Source organism: Plodia interpunctella, chromosome 25, assembly GCF_027563975.2.
Source record: "Plodia interpunctella isolate USDA-ARS_2022_Savannah chromosome 25, ilPloInte3.2, whole genome shotgun sequence".
Lineage (NCBI taxonomy): Eukaryota > Metazoa > Arthropoda > Insecta > Lepidoptera > Pyralidae > Plodia > Plodia interpunctella.
The window spans coordinates 6798040-6819521 of NC_071318.1; the positions used below are offsets into that span (position 1 = coordinate 6798040).

Below are 21482 nucleotides of genomic sequence, written 5' to 3' on the forward strand. Positions count from 1 at the left end.
ACTTAGATAGATTTTGGAGATGATAGAGATTTTTAACAGAATTTGCAACTTCCAGTGGCCAGAGTCTGAGCTATTCAATCACTACCATTTTACCAGTCGTCTCTTCTTCTTGTATACCCCTATCCAGAGCGGGATATAGCCTCCTCTCTAATTCACTTCAGCCATGTCGGTCTTTAGCCTTTCTCCAAATCGGACCCGCAAACTTGGCGTTGTCATCACTCAAGCAAGCTGGCGGCTTTTCTCAAATTTCGTGTCCTTGGTCTTCAATCCAGCAATTTTTGATCGAATATTCCCTACGATTTTTGCCAGATGCCTTACATTTACTCACTAATAAAAATAGTTTTGATTTGTAAATATATAAGTATATATGTTTGCTTTATTAATATTAAATTTAAAAATTGAGATCCAAATAGTATGCCCGAGTGATCAGCGTCGTCACTAATAGGCGTAGGATACAGCTGGTTAAGTTGAAACTCCTACAATTTATCATATGCAATTAGGTACAAGATTGAACATTGCGGATTACAAATGGCAGGCGCCACTAACGCAAAAGCCATTGGCAGAGGAGTGTAAATGTATTGTTTGCGAATACTATTTTATTTACTATACTATTAAATATTGTGACTGATTTTTATAGGTACTTATAAATTGGTTTATTTATTTGTACATCGCTCATCGCAAATCCTTCAAAAGCGTGAACTGAGAATTCTGAGGAAAATGCCTCTCCAAGTTCAATGCTTACGAAGGCCTATGAGTCATACGACCTTTTCTTAACAAAATAAAATAAAACTTATCACAGCGCATTAAAATTTAAAATTAAAACGGGCTCAAATTTTTACCATTGACATTTTAAAAATACATTTGAATTTCAACTCTAACCATTCATATATAAAGATGGAACTAGGCAAGGGAAGTATATCGGGTAAAGTTGACTAGAAATAGTTCTTCACCCGCCCTCACGCATGCGTAGATTATACACTTTTTCCCTCCCCTTATAAAATAAGGATGTACACAAAATAAATTTGCAATAGATGATATCGATATTTTTAATATGAATAATTGCATGATCTTTATAATTTCTCTCAAAAGAACAAAACTTACATGAACTATATACTATATACTGTGTGATTAAGACAAACCAGTCATTAACTTCAAGTGACCATATTAAGCGAAAATAAATACTTAGTTATTAAATTTTACTGTTAGGCTAGAAAGGAAACAAACCCAAAAGCCCACATTCTGCATAACAAAGACATAATAAAATGTTAATTAATTACATATTATCTCATCATCAATGCACTACTAAGGAAACTGAAGACCCCGCTCAATGGCTGAGGAAAAAACTGAGAAAATTTTCAGATGAGAAAAATGTCATCAATATTGCTACAGAACTGACGTCACACGGCATTGTCCGATTTTTTACTACTAATTTTAAACAAAAACATGAACCATCACAATTTAATTAGCGCAGTCTAGACATTTAAAAAATAGCTCAAACAAGACGCGTTTAGACGTAGGTACACTCTATAATGTTGAACAAGGCTACACGTTTACAAAGTGATTTGTAATCATCACACCACAACGAGTCATAAAAGTGTCGTGTACACATGTACTTGTACAAAGACTCAGAATTCCGCTATCGATAGTCGATAGACGTTTTATGCACACATCACTGCGTGCCTCCTCCCCTCGCTCGAATGACTCGGCCGCGCCATGACACTCGAGAGCGCCCTACGAGACTGTCACGTTCAAAAATAGAACAGTTTTTTTTTAATTACAATAACTGGTCGAAGGACATACTGGATTATTTACGTAAGTTTTTATTACTCGTTTTTTTCAATGGCAACACATTATTGTTACGAAATCATTATTGTTGTTTTTTATTGTATTACACCTAGTAGGTGATTTGCATTATTTTTCTTTTCAGCAGGCGGTGTTATAGGTTAGGTAATACAGCTTCGTAACCTTGAAACCTTACCCATACCTTACCTAATTATTTGCGTAATAAAATACATTGTATTTTTCAGCCGACGATAAGGCTTTAGGGCCTCAAATCAGACAAACTGGCGATAAATTGGTGGAAAGAGCCGGACATGGGAGGTAAATACCTTTATTATGAATTAATGCAGGCATTTTTAGACTTAAATAAAATCTCGACGACGACGACGGTTGAAACAGGTACGAATTTACTGGTTAAATTATCGATCGTCATAGAATAAATAATGTAAACAGAATGTATCCAACTGAGTAATTTTAGGTAGGTACCTACCTACCTAGATATATGTTTAAAAAAGGAATGCTTACCAAAATTTATTTATTAATTCCTCTCTCATCTAGACTGCAAGTTCTCGGTTGCGTTCAGGGTTGTGAAGCCACAAAGCCCGGGCTTAGCGTAAAAAAATACAAGAATTTTAAATAGGGCGGAACCACACGCCGCAGTTTTTTAAATATCCATTTCTATAGGTGTAAAAGAAAACTGTGTCAAATGTTTTCATTCTAATTTAAAATAATTTCCGTCAAACTGTAATGTTGCTAGGTTTATTTTTTAGTTTGCAAATGTAGTTTGACGTATTTTATTATTTTTATGTGAAGGTAGGTACCTTGTGTTTTGTGAAGGTACATATGTATAGATCGCTTGTACACTGACAGTTTTTTCAGTATTATTACTATTACTTTTTTTTAACTGAATTTTTAATATAAACATGTTTTTTTGGTAGTGCCGGCGGGCGAGCGGGAAGGATGTGCTGCGGCGCGGATGTGGCGCGGCGCTTGCGGCACGCTGGTGGCGCCCGGCGCGGACGACGCTTGGAAACTGATCGTGGATTCCTCTCCTCCTGACGCCACATGGCACTCTCTGAGAAACTGTGTAGCTTATCAGGTAAGGAAATTCCATAACATTCATCTCATTACTACCAAATGATCAGTAAATGACTTGTGGACCCTGTTTGTGGGGGCAAGCGGTGGCCGAAACTGAACAAAATTTTTATTTGTAATGTTTTATTTGTTTATTGCACAGAGCAAAAATGGTACAATGGTGGAATTTTTGGCGCTATTTGGCAATCTCTAATAGTCAACAAGTGGACATTTCTTTAGTACATAATTTGTCTCTTAAGTATGTTGTTATGCTAGGTACCTATAATTTACCTACTTTGATTGTATATTTCCTTTTTTTCTAATTGTTATGTGGAGAATGAATAGAAAAGTTGACCACAGCCACACATTACTATAACTTGTATCAGAATAATTAAAACTCCAATAAAACCCATTTTAGAAAATTACATTTAGGTACTTGCGCTAGGCCATGAGCGGCAGCGCAACACGGCGGCGCTTTACTAGGTCTAATTTCCTACTTATTCTCTATTTAGTTAGTTACTAAGGCAAGTTGCAAGATAAAGTAAATCAAGGCTAACATAATTTCAAGTTCGGTGTAGTGTGGCTCAAGACTTATTAATATTTTTCGCCTTATAAAAATGATTAAGTTCGAAAATGTCAAGAATCTATTTAATCATTTTGACTACAGAAGAAAAGGGTATTTTATTTATTTGAATATACCTATATATGTATACCTATACAACGTGAAAATGTTATGGCCTGCCTGCTTTAATTAAGATGCTCTTTACCTTTATAGATTTAATCTTAATCCTTTCATTATCATGGCCAAACTCGACCAGCACCAAACAAAACATCAACTCTAAAAATAACGCAACAACTAAACCAGATCGCGTATAGTATTTCATCGCGCTCATAAAAGAAGCAGTAAAAGTAGGCCCCATACAATCTACAGTTAACAATGCTGAGTTTGACTCACATCCACATTACAATCGCATACTAACATGCATGGTATAAAAACATGCATTGATCCCTTTATTTTCACAGTGTATTACATGGATATTATGTCTGTTATGATACTAGACGTGTCAACAATGAGAAACTATGCAATCTATAATAAAAAATAACTCTATTTTATACATATTATCTTTTGTCTGACTAGAACCTCTAGCTGATAAGATTCGGATCAATGTAGGTGTAATTGTTAATTAGTTTTCTATCAAGATTATCTTGTTGTGAATATAATGTTTTCGTCTTAGAAACAATAAAGTGATTTGTAATCTGTTTAAAATAAATTTCGATCTGTAAATTTGACTTCCATAAACTAAAAAGCATTTTGATGGACAATCCGTCAGAAATTATCTTTACAACTGATCCATTTATCTAACTCCTCGCGTCTTCCACTCACACATCAACAGCAAACGAGTTTCTCCTTCCTACTCCGATACTCTCTCTCAACGACTGCATGTGACTACACAAGATCCATTGCTGTTTTCAGGCGGGAGTCTGGTCAAATCTGCTAGCAAAAGGCATCGACGATGTGATCCAACCAGCCGCATTCAAACTGGCGATCGTTTTGCGACATACGCCTTCGGAGTTGGTAGTGAGGCTGCTCACTGATTTGTTGCGTCTGCATCCTCAGTCGGTATGTTAAATTTGTTTTTACTCGACTACCGCCAAAAGAAAGTGTATTTGATTTTATAATTACATAGCTTCTTTTGTAATAACATTTTGATTTGACAGATTTGGACAGCGTTCAGACTTCTTCTAATAAATTTGATGTTTATAAAGTTAATATTTTATTCCCGATTTTAACCTACATAGGATAAAAAACCTACGAGTTTGCCTGTGCCCTATATTGTTATGCATTTAATTTTGTGGTCCTTTTGGTATAATTGGAAACTATTAAGCATTTTATAATTATAACCATTAATCGTGGGTAGTTAGACGACAAAATATCTTATAAAACCTAAAACATAATTATCAGCTCTATTTGTATTCTAACTTGTCTGTCTATAAAGAGTAGAAAATAAACGAGGCCATGTAGCCTGGCTGGCAACACTGAGCGTTTATCAACCAAAAAAATGTAGTTCTAAAAATCTTTTTTTCTACTCTGTTACCCTACAGATTTTTTTAGACGATGCTTACGATATGATATGGGAAAATGAGAAAGCATGTATTAGTAACGTGCTAATACATGCTGTGCCAACGTGTGTGTGTTTCGTGGTAGGCCTTCCATTTTGCACACCTTATGAAATAAAATAAAATGGTCGATGTCGTCCTCAGCAAGACCTGACGTCGTACGTGCTGGCGCTGCTGACGGACGACGAGGCGCAGTTCTGCGGCAGCTGCGCGCGCTCGGCGTCGCCGTCCGCGCCGCCCGCGCCCGCGCCGCTCCGCGACCTGCAGCTCTTCGGGGACTGCGAGCTGGCCGGTCGAGAGATACATTCATTTATTGTAGTTTTTATTCTTCAGGAATTCCAAAATTGTAAATGAACATAAAAAGATTTAATTTATTACAAAAATTTAGGTGGACTTGAAGCCTGAGGGTTTTCTACTAGATTATACGACTGTTGCATAGATCAGTTCATAAATATAAAGTAGTTAATTATAAAGTACAAACTCTGTCCCGTGGCTACACTTCCATTCAGCCGATGACTTTTTAAATGGTTGTACCTTTTTGAAAAAAAAAAAATATTTTCATAGGCAGGGTGAAATCGAATCCCTCTTTTTTATCTCATTGAAAATTTCAAAACCCGATGATTTAATTTATCCCAGTAGTACAGACCTTTAAATAAATTAAATAATATATATAATATTCTTTTACTTTCCAGTGTTGGCTGCGTCGAGAGAAGAATATGATGCTCATGCTAAATTAGTGAGAGCAGAGTATTCTAAGTTGACGCAAGAAAATTATGTAGAGTTGAGAGTTAAGGTATTTTTTTATTCACATAATATTTTCTAGTATTGTTTTTATCTGATTATATTCATCTAATTGTCATTACATCCTTGCAAGCCTATGTCATACTTTTGCCAGCTGAAAGCTAAAAAACAGATTATTTAATACTAGATGTTGCCCGGGGCTCCGCTCCCGCGGGAAATTTGAGATAAAATATAGCCTATAGCAATCTTGGATAATGTACCTTTCTAATGGTAAAAGAAGAATTTTTGAAATCGGTTCGTTAGTTTCGGAGATTACTCGCCTCAAACATATAAAGTCACAAACTCACAAATGCTTGTACCTCTTTATAATAATAGTATAGATTATTTTCAAACAAGAGATAGCCGTATAAGTATTTTTAAATTTCAGGTTCTGAACCAGTTTTCCCAAATACCGAAGCTATACCACACCCCAGAGTTCGAATGCTTCGAATCTGCGGCCAGAGAAAATATTGAAAGAGAAATATGTACGTTGCGGGAACACTTGCTAACTGGAAGAAAAGACTAGAAGTTTCTACACACTATGAGTTATTTATTACCTTTGTGTCGGACGTTGATGTATGGCTGTTTTGTCTTCATAATTTCGCATGTGCGATGTACCTAGTTACAAGATGATATTATTTATTTAAATTGGACGGTAATGACGGCGCGTCCAATTAGCAAAAAGTCGAAAAAGCATTTTATCACGCTGACTTATTCGAATAAAATTGATTGATAGCACGTTTATGAAAATAAACTTCGTTATTCATTAAACATGGATTGCAGATCGGATCGATATACAAAATTAATGTTAGAGCTTTGTATGCCAGATGCCCATAAAGCAACACACGGAAGACCGGTGTTGCTCTATGGGCAGATGCCAGAATAGATTCTGGCATACAAGAAATAATACTTTTCTTTCCGTTATTTTTTAAAGCTGACTATAATAACTAGGGGTACCCACCAGATTGTATAAACTGTGATCTGTTTGTAATAAAATAGGTTTTGCGGAATTGAAGTAAGAATTTATACCATAATTTTGTTTTTAGCAGAAGTTCAATGTATCTTCATAGTTAACATCTATAGTTACATCAGTAATTTTATTACCTATATAAACAAAAATGTCTGCACAGAATTAGGCAACGTACCTTTAGACATTCTGCTGAATTAATAATGTTATTCTTTGCCTTGCTAGTGTTGCAATTTCTAAAAATAGTATTATGTATTGGCTTAGATAAAATATTTTTATTGATTATTTTATAAAAAGCTCAATTGATAAGGATCTTAAAATGTACAAATATTCATTATAATAATAATATTTCATTAAATTTCACTAATTATCATCGATAATTAAGAATATTGATTTTTTAAAGCTAGGTATTTTATTTAATAATTTTGTCTAAGTAAGTTTCATCCATTCATTATTATGTAAGTAAATTAATAAAGACAATTAGACATGCTAATGAATATGACAAAGTCGTTAAACGTGTGTGTAGTCAGTGTGTAGTCTTAAACGCTGCATTTATGCGCTCTTTTGTCTCTTGTAAAGTCTGTTTAAATAGTACCTATTCGCCTTATAATATTTGTTATTAATGTGTGTTACTGAAAATAAAATTTATTTTATTTCTGTTTTTGTTTTAATAATACACCCATGGGGTATTATGGGTTCCTTTCCATATTTAGCAGACTAATAGTTTGGCTTGTTTAACAGTAAGTATGCATAGTATAGTAAGTATTAAGTATGCTTTACCTTTTTTTAATAACAGGGAAAAGATTACTAAATTATTATATAAATAAATATTTTTTTTTTATAAATAAATAAATAAATATATTAGGACAAATCACACAGATTGAGCTAGCCCCAAAGTAAGTTCGAGATTGTGTTATGGGATACTAACTCAACGATACTATATTTTATAACAAATACATATATAGATAAACATCCAAGACCCATTATACTTAAGTATATTGGTTATTTTTATCAATCCTCACGTGGCAACACTGTAATTGTCACTTTGACGTCTCATTGCGATGGTATATGTGTCAAGTCAATCAAAAAATCGAAAGGAGTAAAATGGCGTCTTTTTTTGCTTGGTGAAGATTTTAGCAAAAAATCTAAGTATCTTTCAGCTCTAATAGGCTAAAATTGTCAAGCGATTATCATAATCGCGTTGTGTGGTGTTCAAGTGTTTAACATACGTGCTGGTAGACTTTCGTTCGAGCGGGTTGTAACTACTTCAGGTAAAAACAGGGCGGAGAAAGGTCATCGTACGCGTACGGCGATTCCAGGCACAAGAGACATGGGCGGGACGAGTGAGTGTTTTTTGACAGTGTCAATGTTCGCAGGCGATGTCTTGGCGTCGGGACGAGCGCGGTTCGAGGTGGAACGACGAGCGCTGGGGCGAGCGCAAGCGGTCGCCCGTGTGGGAGCCGCGGCGCAGCGTTAGCCCCGAGCGGCGCTCGCCGCCGCGCGAGCGGCACCGCGAGCGACACGACCGCGACCGCAGCGACCGCTACGACCGCCACGACCGTCGCGACCGCGACCGCGACCGCTGCGAGCGCGAGCGATCCGACAGGGAGCGCGACCGCCGCGATCGCTTCGACCGCCGCGATCGCCGCCGCTCCCCACGCAGGGACGACGACAAGGATCGCGATATTCCACAGCCGCCGTCACCACCTACTATTAGTGAAAAAGAAAAGCCACCTTCCAGATCTTCCAGCCGCTCGCAGAGCTGCGAGAAACAGGACCCAGATAGCTATGAGGCCAAATATGATACCAACCAATTGGATCAGTCTTCTATTAATGCTTCTCCAGGGGATTGGTTCTGCAAGTGTGGCTTGTACAATTTCAAAAGACGACAGGTGTGTTACAGACGCAATTGTAATGGCAAACGATCAGAAGGGGTAGTCTTTGGTGGAGATGAAAGAGCTTTAAATGAAACGTCAGGGATAACCAAAGGCTTGCTTTTCCGGAGGTTAGATGCATTGACAACCGAGGAGAAAATTCTTGATGAGATGAAAGCCAGATGCTCTAAAACTATTATAGATTCTATAGCGGGCATCACTATAGGCCGGGAGACTTTGACAGGTGCCTCTAAATGTTTGGCATACATAAATTTTAATTCCATAGCCGATTCCACTACAGCACACAATGAGCTGGCAGCGTTGCAGCCTCCTTTAGAGATTGACGGGCGTGAGGTTTTGATTTCATTTTACAAAGAGTCCAAAAAAGTTCTAAAACCGACAAGTGCTGACTATTCCGCATATTACGCTCAAATGTCGAAATTCCAAAATTCACAAGCATTATCAGAAGCTGACAGAGTAAATGCAGCAGCTGCAGTTGCCCAGTCAGCTATATCAGCTGCTCAAGCTAGACAAATGTCATGGACACCTGTAGCAGTTCCCACTTTTGTTGCTTCATCTGCACAGTCTGTACCAAACGTGAGTGTGCCTACAGGAGATGGTAAAACACAATATACTGCCCCTGATGTAAGGACATTTCTTTATGATGAAACTTCAGGGTACTATTATGACCCATCTACTGGTCTCTACTATGATGGCAACACTCAATACTTCTACAACAGCCAGACTTCACAATACATGTACTGGGATGCCTCCTCATCAACATATATAGCTGCTACTCAATCCCAACAGAATACTGAGCAACCAAAACTGCCAAACCCACCGACTGCTACTGCTGAGAACACCATAGCTAAAGAGCCAGAGGAAAAGAAAAAGAAAGACAAAGAAGATAAAGTAAAAGTTGCCAAAAAGATTGCTAAAGATATGGAGCGGTGGGCGAGGACCTTAAATCAGAAAAAAGAAAATGCTCGCAGTAATATAGTTATGGAACAACCCTTAGACACTGGAACCAGCAAGGGTTCTGCTGATATTGGTTTCTCAGTACTCGGCGCTGGTCCTTCCCTTCCCCCCCCTGTTGTTAGAGAAATATCCCCCCCACCTGCTTCCACTGATGATTTCTTGATGAAAAAAGTAGCTGGTTCATCTGAACCAATGTTTGAAAGTGATGAAGGTATTATAGACTGGGCAAAACTCACCTGTCTTTTGTGCAAACGTAAATTTCCTTCAACTGATGTATTGAATAAACATAAAACTTTGTCAGACCTGCATAAGCAGAATTTGGCCGAATATCGTAGAAAGAATGATTTGTTGCCACAGACAAATGGCTATAGGGATAGGGCTGCAGAAAGGAGAATGAAGTTCGGTGAAGATGAACCACCTCCAATCAGGAAACGGTATGAGCCACCTGAAGTCATGCATCCACCAATGCCTCCAGCTCCACCACCGAATGTAGTAGACACTATTGGAGGCAAAATGCTGCAGAAAATGGGTTGGTCTGAAGGCCGAGGGCTTGGGAAAACAGAGCAAGGCAGAATAGCCCCTATTGAAGCGGAACAGAGGCCAAGTTTGGCGGGCCTTGGTCAAAAACGAGGGATATACACACCAACCCCTGGGGAGACCTATCGGGACACTGTGAAGAAGCTGATGATAGCAAGATACAAGGAGGTGATCGGACAAGAGGAGGGAAAATAGGTGGGTTACTTTCCTTACTACCTTGTTTCTAACTTTTTCTGTTCACAGGTATGGATTTTAGAAGGTCAGTAATATATTTTTATTCTACTTCATCTGCATCACAAACCAGTGGGCAACGTAACAATACAAGAGTTGATGTAATTTTAATTACTTGGTAGTCCTTGTGATTTTATCAAATAGTGCTTTTAGCAGCATGCCCTGAATATGATACATTTTTTGTTCTACCATGACCATGATTGTAGAAAATATGCGATGATTTCAAAACAGAAATGAAAAAACTACTAAATATTATTATTATTAAGTCATAAATGCTATTTCACATTCATATTTTTTGTTTTTTTTTTAATTTTTCGGATCTCATTTTAATTTTGTCGGAAATGTATTTAATTAGAAGGTTGTTATAGTATTGTTGTTCATGTAATATAGCTCGAGTAGAATACTATATTTTCACACTGCAGATATTCTAAATTTTACCTAGACCATAAAAATATCTTCAGATGGGCTCTAGTCTTGATTAAGTATGATAAAAATTGTTGTATTGTATAAAATAATAATAATAATTCAGGTATAATAAATCAAAAGGTAGAAATATATGACGATTGAACTGAAAAACAGCAAGAAATTATTATCTGCCAATTAAACCATAAACTGAAGAATGATTGATTTCCATGAAGTGGGTAAAGGTTATATAAGGTGGTCTTGTAACGCAATCTAATGGTTTGATTCTGATTTCACTACAATAGATGAGGCGGTGCAAGCTTCCGTTGAGCCCAGGCATAGGACTTCCATATCCGTGGTAAGTATAATTCAGTACCATAGACTACAAACACTTTGCATATTTTTCTTTCCCTACAGGTGACCATAGGTAAGGTATTTCTTGGGATGGAAACTGTGATTATAAGCAAGAAACCGATTTACAGCGATAGGACAATCACATTTTCTTTTATTGAATTTTATATTTATTGTGTGTTGTTGGTGTTGCCTATCTAGCATAAGTTATAATAAATTAGACAATACATAGTCAGTAATTCTTAATAAAAAAACACACATAGAAACTATGAGCCATTAAATTCATTCTGCATATTCGTTATTTTTTCGCGTAAATGTGATTGTCCAAATAACAAAACTGGTCGAAAGACCAGTGAATCAATTAAAATTTTTCCAGCTTATGAAATAAAGGGTAAGGGTGTTCCAACCATTTTAGCTTTAGCCAACAGATCTCCAGGCAGAAAATATGGACACAAAGACAGTTGGACAAAAAATATCTGTGATAAAACTGTGATATATTATAGTGATGTGACGAAGAAGCGACTTGTGGTATCGTGATAAGTACTATGGGTTACTGATGAGTATGATCATTTACATTACAGAAACCGTCGCCAGGACCGGACTACGTGCCAAACTTGTTTCAAATACCACTGTAATTTAGTATTTCAATACTAGCATTATGCTACAAGCATGTCAGGCATAAATATACTGGGAGTTACAACTCATTTATTTGAGGAATAGCTTCTGAATCCGCTTCTTCACTGTGACAGCAATTAGGGTTTATTCGAAATCACATAATTGAGTAGGTATTAACATGCTACTATAGAGGTAGTTAATGTTAAAATTCTATGTCTAAAAATGCTCACTACAATTAATTATAAATTAAAATATAAAGCCTGTTGTAAACTATGAGTAAACCATGCATTTAAAAGTAATGTAGATTCACACAATACAGATTTGTATTTGAATAAGTCAATATTCTTTGATTTACTTAATCAATTTAGCGTTAGTAAAAATGCATTAAATTATATTTTTGTAAGATCTATTATTGTGTTGTTGTATATGTTTTGATTAAATAGATCTAAATGAGAACAACTGTTTCAGCATTTATACTTAGAAATTTAACAACGAAAATGAAATAAATTGTGCAAATAATTAAATTATTGCTAATAGATGTAAGGCAATTTCTGAGTTATCCTTTTAATTTATTTAAATTTTCAAACCAAGAACATTATTTAGTACTTGCAGGACTTATTGATTTTAAAGTTTTGTAATATACCCTTCTTTCTTATCGAGTGTGTTAGTGCTGAGACAGATATTATTCAAATCCTAAATCCATTCGACATTATTTTTATGCACAGATTTATGTTTTTTTACATGGAATTAGTAGGTACTCCGTGGAGTACCTACTAATTCCATGTTTTTTATGACTAGCTGCCGCCATCTAGTGGCAAGTAGTCACACATTGATTAATTGGAGGGATAGTTGAAAATACAGTAGATGATATTGATTTCTTAAGAGTTATGTAGCTGTTATTATTATTACTGATTTAGTCACGTTTTAGAATTGATATTTCAGTTTTGGTGCTGTGATTAAGGGTTTGAATCTATAACAAAAATAATCCTAATAAATGTCGTCGCACATAACATAATAGAGCCGTTTCAAAATTTTAATTCTTTTAAATTTAATCCAGTCTGGGTTATGATTGTGTCAGGCGTCCTCATAGAGTTAATAGTAGGTATGACAAATCAGCAACCATTGTTTGAGACACTATAATAAGAAATATTATATAAATAGATATGTTGTAAATATTGTAACTAGGTAGGTTTAGTATGTTTTTATTGGACAAGAATAAAGATTGTTCATAGCATTTGTTTTTTTTTTATCACAATGATGTTGGCATTTCATTAGAGCTGTTGTTACATAGTCCTTTAATTTACAGGAGGACTTTGATAATATCACTATGCTATGTTGTTTTATCAATAATAGCATTTACATACAGTAAAAATATGTCCACTTTACTTTGTCATTAAAAGTGTGCCTAAATAATATTTTACAACAAGAAATTTGCCGTTTGAAATTCCAATATCTTATTTTCCTCAATCAACTTACGTAACATGTTACGTAAGTTGATATTAACATTTACCCATCATGATGGGTAAATATTTGTACAGTAAAACCTACTTCATGCCATGGCTTTCTCTAGAGACTATTTCAAAGAGGGCCTCAAAAGATTAATCTCAGGGTCGGCAGCGCGCGTGTGGCTCTCCCTGGTGTTAGTACCTAATTTGTATCTATATAAAAATATTAGGACAATCAATCAAATAGTAAATAGGTAGGTTCATTAAAAGATAATGATAAATTACCTTATTGCCAAAATTTGCTTACGAGTTATGTTTTTAAAATGGTGGTTCCGCCAGGCAGAGCACGACGAAAAAACCAATAATTGAAATATAGAATTAAAATATCATTTGTAAAAAAGAGATTGGTTTAATTTTAATTAAGGATCAGCTTCCTCTGTACGTGGAATATCCAAATGGTGTGAGGAGCAGGGGGATGTGGTAGTGATCACCTTCTTTGACGTCAAACACTATCTGAAAATCGGAAAATGAAAAATGTGAGTCAACCCATGGAATTAGTAGGTACTTACTCCAATTACCATTTGAGCAACTACATTTTTTGATTATACAAGTGATACAATCTATCCTTTGTCGGCAAGACTAAAACATTAAGCTTTTTTGGCCGCACAACAATAGATGGCGCTTTATTAAATTATGGTCCCAGAAATAATTATAAGCAATGTGACTAATAACTACCTAACACAGTGTTCCATTGTTAATTAAAAATATGCTGATAATTTATCCTTTTTTAATTAATAATAAATACATATAAAGAAATTATACTTGTGGTGACATTTTTCAGGTAAATTCAAGAAACAAATTTAGTAGGTATAGTAATATTAATAATAACAAATTTTAATAGGTAAGTATATTATAGTTAGTACCTAGTGATTAAACATGGATATTGTACTTACTTCTACATAAGGGTACAGCGTCTCCTGTCCAACGTTCTGGTAATAATCACCGACTTTGAAATGTAATTTGTAAGTTCCTTCACCCATGGAGTCACTTGTAAACGGGAAACTAATTCTGCCATCGCCATTTGTTACTGTACTGTGCCATTGCGTCCAAGAATTCTCCTTTTTCTTGTACAAATCTACGAATAACCCAGCTGCCGGTTTTCCCACAGACGTGTCCAGCACGTGGGAAGATAGAATCGGTCTAGACATTCTTAGATTTTATGTCAAACGCGTGTTTAGTCGACGAGTTTACGTTTGTTATTGTTTTGTGCCAATGCCAAGCCAAGCGTTCTTGATAATATAATTCTTGTAGGGTGTCCATGCTCTATTTGCTTTGCAGTAAATATATATTTGCTGCCGTTAGTGGAATTAAAACTATCAAATTTTAATGTTAATTATATACTTAAATTATTCTTCCATACTAGATTTGTAGGCGCGTTCCGTACATTTTTTAAAATCAAATTTTAAAAAAAAGATCATCTTAAAAATGTATCCCTAGAAAAAATACCACAAGTTTGCATGTTAATAAAACTTGACGTAATTTGATTTTATAGTTACCATAGAGTTACAGTTATGTGCCTACCTATTTTTAAATAAAAAATCATTTTAACAAAATGCCATAAGAGATGGACACTTAAAATTAGTGTTCATTGTTTTAGGTTCACAAATCGGCAGTTTGTTTTTTATGTTTTCGGCGAGTGTTTATTGAAATGTGTAAGTAAATCAACTGATCCTAACTACTTAGGTAATATTATAAATGCGAAAGTGAATTTGTACATATCTCTTCTAGTTTTATCTACTCTAGTTACCTGCGAATAATCGTAATATAAGTAAGTACCAAATAGGTATATCTACACATCACCTAATAGTTAGCTTTCGGAAGAGTATAAAATCATATGTCTTTTCCCACCTGAAGTATTGTCGTCATTTATGTAACTGCGTTATCAAAGTGCGTATAATTATTATCACAGTCAACGCACTTCGACCTACATATATCTTAATGTCTTCTTATTTATTTTTAGTTAATTATCGAAGGCAGGCACTTCTATTTTGTCTATAATCATTAATATTTTACAATGCACATAAACCTTTATTTTAGTTAGTTATAAATAAGATAAAGGCGCTTGTCTATACGAGCGGCTTTATCTTAGATATTGATCTATTATTGTATTATAGAACCAAAATATAATCAGTTGGACATCGGACTAATCGTTTGACATTAGATAATGAATGACAAGTTCGTTCATTGATAATAAAATAACTGTAACGTAAACACAATTAAACGAAATGTGATAATATTAAATTACCATATGTGTTGTTCTCTATGTTTGTTACATATTTGTGGTGTTATTGACTTGAAAAAGAATTTGATATCGCGATAAGATTTAAAATTGGTCATAGTTTAGGGTGGACTAATATATTTTGTATCCGCTAACGATGTTAAAGAATCTACAACTATGTAAATGAGGAGTCTTTATTATCAAGAGGGTCACCGGACCCGTGCACCCATGCAGCTTAAGCGTGTCTTCCCATTGTTCCACAGATACGATACTGTTTCTTACAAGAAAAAGTGTTTCAAGCAATTATGTATTGCCTTTATGAATGACCAAACTGAAAAATAACAAAGTGTATTTTATATCATACCTAACACAGCATGCTTTCGTTTGAAATCCATTACTTCCGTATCTTAAGACAAATGTCAATACGTCTGTCTATGACCTCGGAGCTTCTTAAAAAGATGTGATTATGTTTGTTTCAAGACAATAATACCCAATTTACCAAGAAATTTAATCAGTACCTTCTGAATTATCTACATTTTTCCTAACATAATTCTTCTTAATATAAACATCTGGATGTAACACGTTATTCCTCGTGCCTTGCTCCATGCCAGCCGTGTCGTCCACGATTACATTAGGTCCAGTTTTCTTAAATTTAGTGTTCATAATATCTGAACTGAAGCCCATTTTGGTGAGACTCGGCTCACCGTGTTTCAGATAGTCTATCCTCCACACGGGGTCCTCTGGGTCAGGCTTGAATTCCAATCGCTGGGTCCGCTTGTTCAAACCCAAATCTGGCACTTCAACAGACAGAGACATCTTTTCATCCGACTCTATAACCGGATGCGTGTCAACCTTATCCTTGTACTTCACTTTGTGCGGGTAGAATTTTCTTAATTTCCTCCCAGAATAAAGGTTCTTTTTCTTTGCGTCGTTTTTGTGCTTCTTCGACTGTTTATTTGAGACTTCTTTGGACCAATGTCCAGTTGCAAAATTCTTCTTCGGCTTACGTTTCCGCTCTTCTCTCTTCTTCTCCTTCCTCTCGGTCCTGTCTTTCGCGAAGTATTTCTTTGTCTCTCTGTGTACTTGAAGGAAGTTCGACAAGTCCTCGCTGTTGACGATCGCCGGGAACAGCGTCAGCGGGCGGCCGGGTTTCGGAGTGGTTTTCTCGATCTTTAACCTTTTGTATTGGATCTGCTGGATGGACTTCTCTATTAAGTTTCTCAAAGTCTCGTCTTGGACGATGACGTCGCACGGGATCGACGGGAAGTTTCGGCAGAGGACGTTTTGCATGAGAGACAACACTTTCTCAGGTCGGTGCTGGGGGTCGGCCTTGTCGGGCGGCGGCTCGCCGACGTGGTTGTCTTGGAAGTTTGACACCATTTTGTTCATGAGCGCGTTGTTTCTCATGATCATGGCTTGGCTGTCGATCATGCATAACAGTGTCACTGTCGTGAACAGCGCCAGCAGCACTCGGGGCATCTTGCGCCTGTTGATGGTAGATGGTCCTGCGGAGAAAGTTATTGGAATTAATAATCACGAAGAGAATATGTTACGGAACGCTGACCATTCAGCAGATTTTCATTACTTAGGTAATTAGGTAAGTTACGTTATAACTAAATAACGTTAATTCATAAGGATTTAAATATAATCGTAAATTATATCTATCTTGTCAAACTAAAAGAAACACAGTACTTAGATAATAATACAAACGCAGGTGTGTATCCGGTGTATTCATTATTTCGAATGCCTGTCTACACTTCATAGACTCAATATAAATATATATTATTCGGTCTTACGGTTACTCTTTGGTTTGCGTATTTTGAGGAACAGACCTCGAACATATATTCCGCTGCACTCGTATCAAAAACATACAATAAAATACGTAAACAATCCAAATAAAATATAGTATTTACCTTAAAATTACGTGTGAACTTATGACCTAACCTTAGCTATAAACCCAATTATAAAAATTAATAAATGAATACCAGATCTGTCAGCCTCCCGGCGGCGGCGGCCGCGCTCGACTACCTCTGCGGAGTTCTTGCACAAGTATGGCAGCTATGTCATGTTATTCAAACTTGGCCGATGTTATTAAAAAGTCCCTTGTTTATCGAGACTCAGTTATACAATCAAAGATTTGGAAACATTCGGAACGTGCGAAGGGAATGCTATTGGATGCTGTGTTTTTGGTTTTGCAAAAGACTTAATTTTGTTTCATTGTTGGGCTGTTGATTGTTCCGACTTGCTCAATTTGTTGTGCTTTTGAGGTGGCTGTTCAGAGTTAAAGGTCTATCCCCAAACGTCACGGACGTGGCACGGGAAAGATTCGGCACGGCTAGGCATGCATGTTTGTATGTTCCGTGGTAGGCCTTCAGATCATAAACAAATGTATGACATATAAACATGATACGATATGGGATTACCTATTACTTGGTTATTTTCTACGACACGCTTTTTTCTTTCGTCTGTGGGCACTTCTGTAATTATAAAGTGCTAATAAACATTAATGTACTTAAGTAATTCTAGTGTGTAACACACTTTACTGAAAAAGTTCAACACCTCCCAGACAAAACGTAAACTCGACAGCTATTATGTAAAAAAATGTTTAATAACAAAAAAATAATACAACGTTGTTTAATATCAACTTAACCTTAGCAGTGGCAGTGGACAGTATTATCTAACAGGTATGCGTGCGATTGACGGTCAAGTGTTGGGTATGGTTACGCCTCAGAATAAGGAAAACATTTTGAAAAGAATTTCTAATGAGATAAACATTTTCTGGAATCAAACGGTAAACGAATTCACGTCCCTAAGTTACCGGGACAGTGCTCACAGAACTATTCCTTGATTTTTTTCATCTCATATTTTCAAAATTCGTTAAAAAGTATATGTGACATGCGTAACAAAATCATTTAAAGATAAAATTTAACTAAGGGTTCGGGCGCACTTTATTTATAGCACGAGTGCACGCGGGGCAAAAAGTAGTATGTCAGTCTCCAATTCCAACTATCTCCACAACACAAGTCACCTAAAACCAATACTCTATTTTAATTTGAAACACAACGACAAACAAACACAATAATGGAAAAAATATATAAAACTAGCTTCGCTCCCGTGGGAATTTCGGGATAAAAAGCACCCTATGTGTAGTATTTCATAACAATCCGTCTGGTAGATTTCGCGTGAAAGAGTAACAAACATACATACACTCATATATCCTCACAAACTTTCTAACAAGTCAGGATATATATATATATATATATATATATATATATATATATATATATATATATATATATATATATATATATATATATATATATATATATATATATATATATATATATATCTTTTTGGTATCCCAAAAGAAACCATAAGTACTATGGTTTTATCCATAAATCAGGTACACCCAAACAGTAAGTATACTGAGTTTGTTGACGACCTGTCTGATTCTGCCCTGCCTGCTGGCATAATTTAGTCCTTGTACCTATCACCACTTTCTTAACCAGGTATAAATTATCATATACCTAATCTGAAAGATAAACTAACTTCTAGATATATCTGCCTGATATGATTGTCTAGTTAGCGCTATCCAACACTTCTAACATTTTTACGTTAACTGTATGACGTTAAAATTTTGGCCATTTGATACTTAATCATGTGTATCGATTCTGCGCGATCTACGGGTTAAAATGGAGATAGGTATCTTGTTGAAATAAAAATGTTTTTCATGTTATCAACCTGTTTGTTAATAATGAACATTTGAATCATGAAAGGACCGGATTTCGATGAATAGGCAATTACGCAGGTGGAATGTAATCTGATGCCGGCTCCACACTGTCTTAGAATACTTTGCCAAATTTTGGCGGAATCGGTATACATTGCTGGTTTTTCGTTGCGGTAAATAAAAGCACTCATACTAACTACGCAATGTTCACGCACCGCGTCAGCATGTGTCTCAGTTCGACGACAAGGTGGAGCCGGCATGACACTACTAGATGGCGCGACAACATAACAGTTTTCATTAATACATCTATTCGATACTAGGTGGCAGTACGTACTATTATAAGTTTTAACTATTCCCTGATAGATGTCGCAGCACATTTCAAGACTTCTCAATTTTATCATTCAAAATTCGTATGACATTACTTATTTAGAAATTAGACAAATTACTCAAAAAGTGTTTTCACGTCATATTTTATAAAAAATAATAAGTATCTATCAAAGCCAATAACTACTAGCATTTCGGAACCACCACCACCACAGCTGAGATGAAAATCTCAATTCTAGAAAATTTTGAAGTTTTGGAAAGTAGAACAAAAAGACCCAGAGTATTTCAAGTGCGCCGTAACTATTACGAAGAATGCGATGAAGTTTATTTGTTTGCTACCGATAAACTCGAAAACTATTCGACCGATTTAGATGAAATTTGGCATAGAGGCAGACGAAACATCTAGGAGTGACATAGGCTACTTTTTAAAAAAGAAAAGTTGACCCCAACATGGTCACAGGTCAACGTTGAAATTTTGTATGAAAAATGTTTTGTACACGCTTATCTCCGGAAATACTGGTCGAACTTTAATAATTTCAAACTTTAATACACATAATAAAATTGAAGAAAGGCCAAATTTGTACATTGGACATTTTTTTAAAATTCTTCATGGAATATACTTAGTTACTGATATAAATGACGAAAATATAGTTTTGGAAATTTTTGTCTGTCTGTCTGTCTGAACGCGCATCACTCGAAATCTACTGGATCGATTTGCTTGAAATTTGGTATGTAGGTACCTTATATACCGGGTTAACATCTTAGATACATTTCAGGTCAGGTTCAATGGTCAGGTTCCCGTAGGATAATTGAAAAACTAATTGTGAATCAAAAATGCCTCAGAATTCCAGGTTAACATCTTATAGACATTTCATCCCGGAAAATGAGGAGGGTCCTGTAGGAAAATTAAAATAACAATCCACGGAGCCGATTTACTTTAAAATTTTGTAGAAAGGTGTTAACAGAATATAAACAGAGTGTTTTTATCGATTAAAGTCTGATATAGATAAGTATAATGGGCGCAGTATGTATCAATATATTAGTATAAAACTCCGTGACTGACTGACAGACAACATACACCCGAAACTGCTGGGTGGGAAGCTGAAATTAGGCATGTAGGTGAGCACTAAGAGAGGATTTTTGGAAATTCTACTCCGAAGGGGGTGAAAAACTGTAAATATGAAAGTTCTACACCGTTGAAGTTAGTGACTTGAAAATTTGGATTTTGGTTGTTTACAACAAAGTAATTAATACGTGTTTCAGATTTTTCTAAAAATTAATCCTCAACCCCTTCAGGGGGGTGAAAGATTGTATGGGACTTAATACAATTTTCAAAATAAAAGGCTGAAAATTGGCACACTTACTTTTTGTAGTAAATAACAGTAATAGTAAATACAAAAAATGTTTAATTTACGTTTGTGGTTAATAAAAAACCGGGACGTAAAACGTCACGGAAATTGGGACGGCACGCGTTGCAGAAAGCGGGAGTGAGAGTAGGAGCGGGAAATAGGAAGACACGTAGTGGGAATCAGGACATCATCATATTGCAAAAAACATGATGGCACAATATTTAGGAAACGGTACGGGATATTTACTTTACATTACATAGCAGGAAGCGGGATTGGACAAGTTTGCGAGACGAGACACGCAGCGGGAAACAAAAAGTTTAACTAAAGATGAGAAAAAATGCGAATTTGAATCATAAATGTTTACCAGTCTCACAGAGTACGCGATAAAATAATTACTGAGATTTTGCTATGAAATACACGCGGGCGAAGCCGCGAGCAAAAGCTAGTAATAAATAAAAAAGAAAAAGTACAAACATACACGGAAGAAACATCTCTATCATGCCAGAAGGGCTTACCAACATAATTTGTTTATATAATTTTAGCAGGTGTCGAAATTGTAAAATTATATGTAAAAAACCGAACCGATAAACTCGAAAACGACTGCACAGATTTTCATGCGGTTTTCACTTACATAGCTATTTATTATGTTTTTA

General features: G+C 35.8%; 3 protein-coding genes across 8 annotated transcripts in view; 2 read left to right on the forward strand and 1 right to left on the reverse strand.

Annotated features, from left to right (window-relative positions):
• The first annotated feature begins 1668 nt into the window (after positions 1-1668).
• LOC128680874 (uncharacterized protein) lies at positions 1669-7375 on the forward strand. Of its 3 annotated transcripts, XM_053764343.2 has the most exons (8): positions 1676-1812; positions 1931-1947; positions 2028-2100; positions 2718-2878; positions 4328-4474; positions 5116-5317; positions 5664-5764; positions 6140-7375. In XM_053764343.2, the coding sequence occupies exons 3-8, from the start codon at positions 2094-2096 to the stop codon at positions 6275-6277; spliced, it is 756 nt and encodes a 251-aa protein (XP_053620318.1). In that variant the 5' UTR covers positions 1676-1812; positions 1931-1947; positions 2028-2093; the 3' UTR covers positions 6278-7375. The 3 variants fall into 3 exon arrangements, with proteins under 3 accessions (XP_053620317.1, XP_053620319.1, XP_053620318.1); XM_053764342.1 differs by lacking the exon at positions 1931-1947 and having other exon boundaries at positions 1669-1812; XM_053764344.1 differs by lacking the exon at positions 1931-1947 and having other exon boundaries at positions 1669-1812; positions 5116-5263.
• Positions 7376-7782: 407 nt separating this feature from the next.
• On the forward strand, positions 7783-12940 carry LOC128680961 (RNA-binding protein 5-A-like). 4 transcript variants are annotated; one of them, XR_008405918.2, is made up of 4 exons: positions 7783-7989; positions 8095-10302; positions 11046-11098; positions 11673-12940. XR_008405918.2 is itself a non-coding variant. In XM_053764481.2 (3 exons), the coding sequence occupies exon 2, from the start codon at positions 8098-8100 to the stop codon at positions 10300-10302; it is 2205 nt and encodes a 734-aa protein (XP_053620456.1). In that variant the 5' UTR covers positions 7783-7989; positions 8095-8097; the 3' UTR covers positions 11046-12940. The 4 variants fall into 4 exon arrangements, 2 of the variants coding, with proteins under 2 accessions (XP_053620456.1, XP_053620454.1); XR_008405919.2 differs by having other exon boundaries at positions 8095-11098; XM_053764481.2 differs by having other exon boundaries at positions 11046-12940.
• Positions 12941-13540: 600 nt separating this feature from the next.
• Positions 13541-21482, reverse strand: part of LOC128680964 (uncharacterized protein) — a 107219-nt gene continuing 99277 nt past the window's right edge. The window contains exons 3-5 of the mRNA XM_053764487.2: positions 16048-16934; positions 14105-14314; positions 13541-13664 (exon numbers count right to left, since the gene is read on the reverse strand). Of these exons, the coding sequence (XP_053620462.1) occupies positions 13578-13664; positions 14105-14314; positions 16048-16934 (1184 nt within the window). The 3' untranslated portion in view covers positions 13541-13577. The remainder of the gene's footprint in view (positions 13665-14104; positions 14315-16047; positions 16935-21482) is intronic.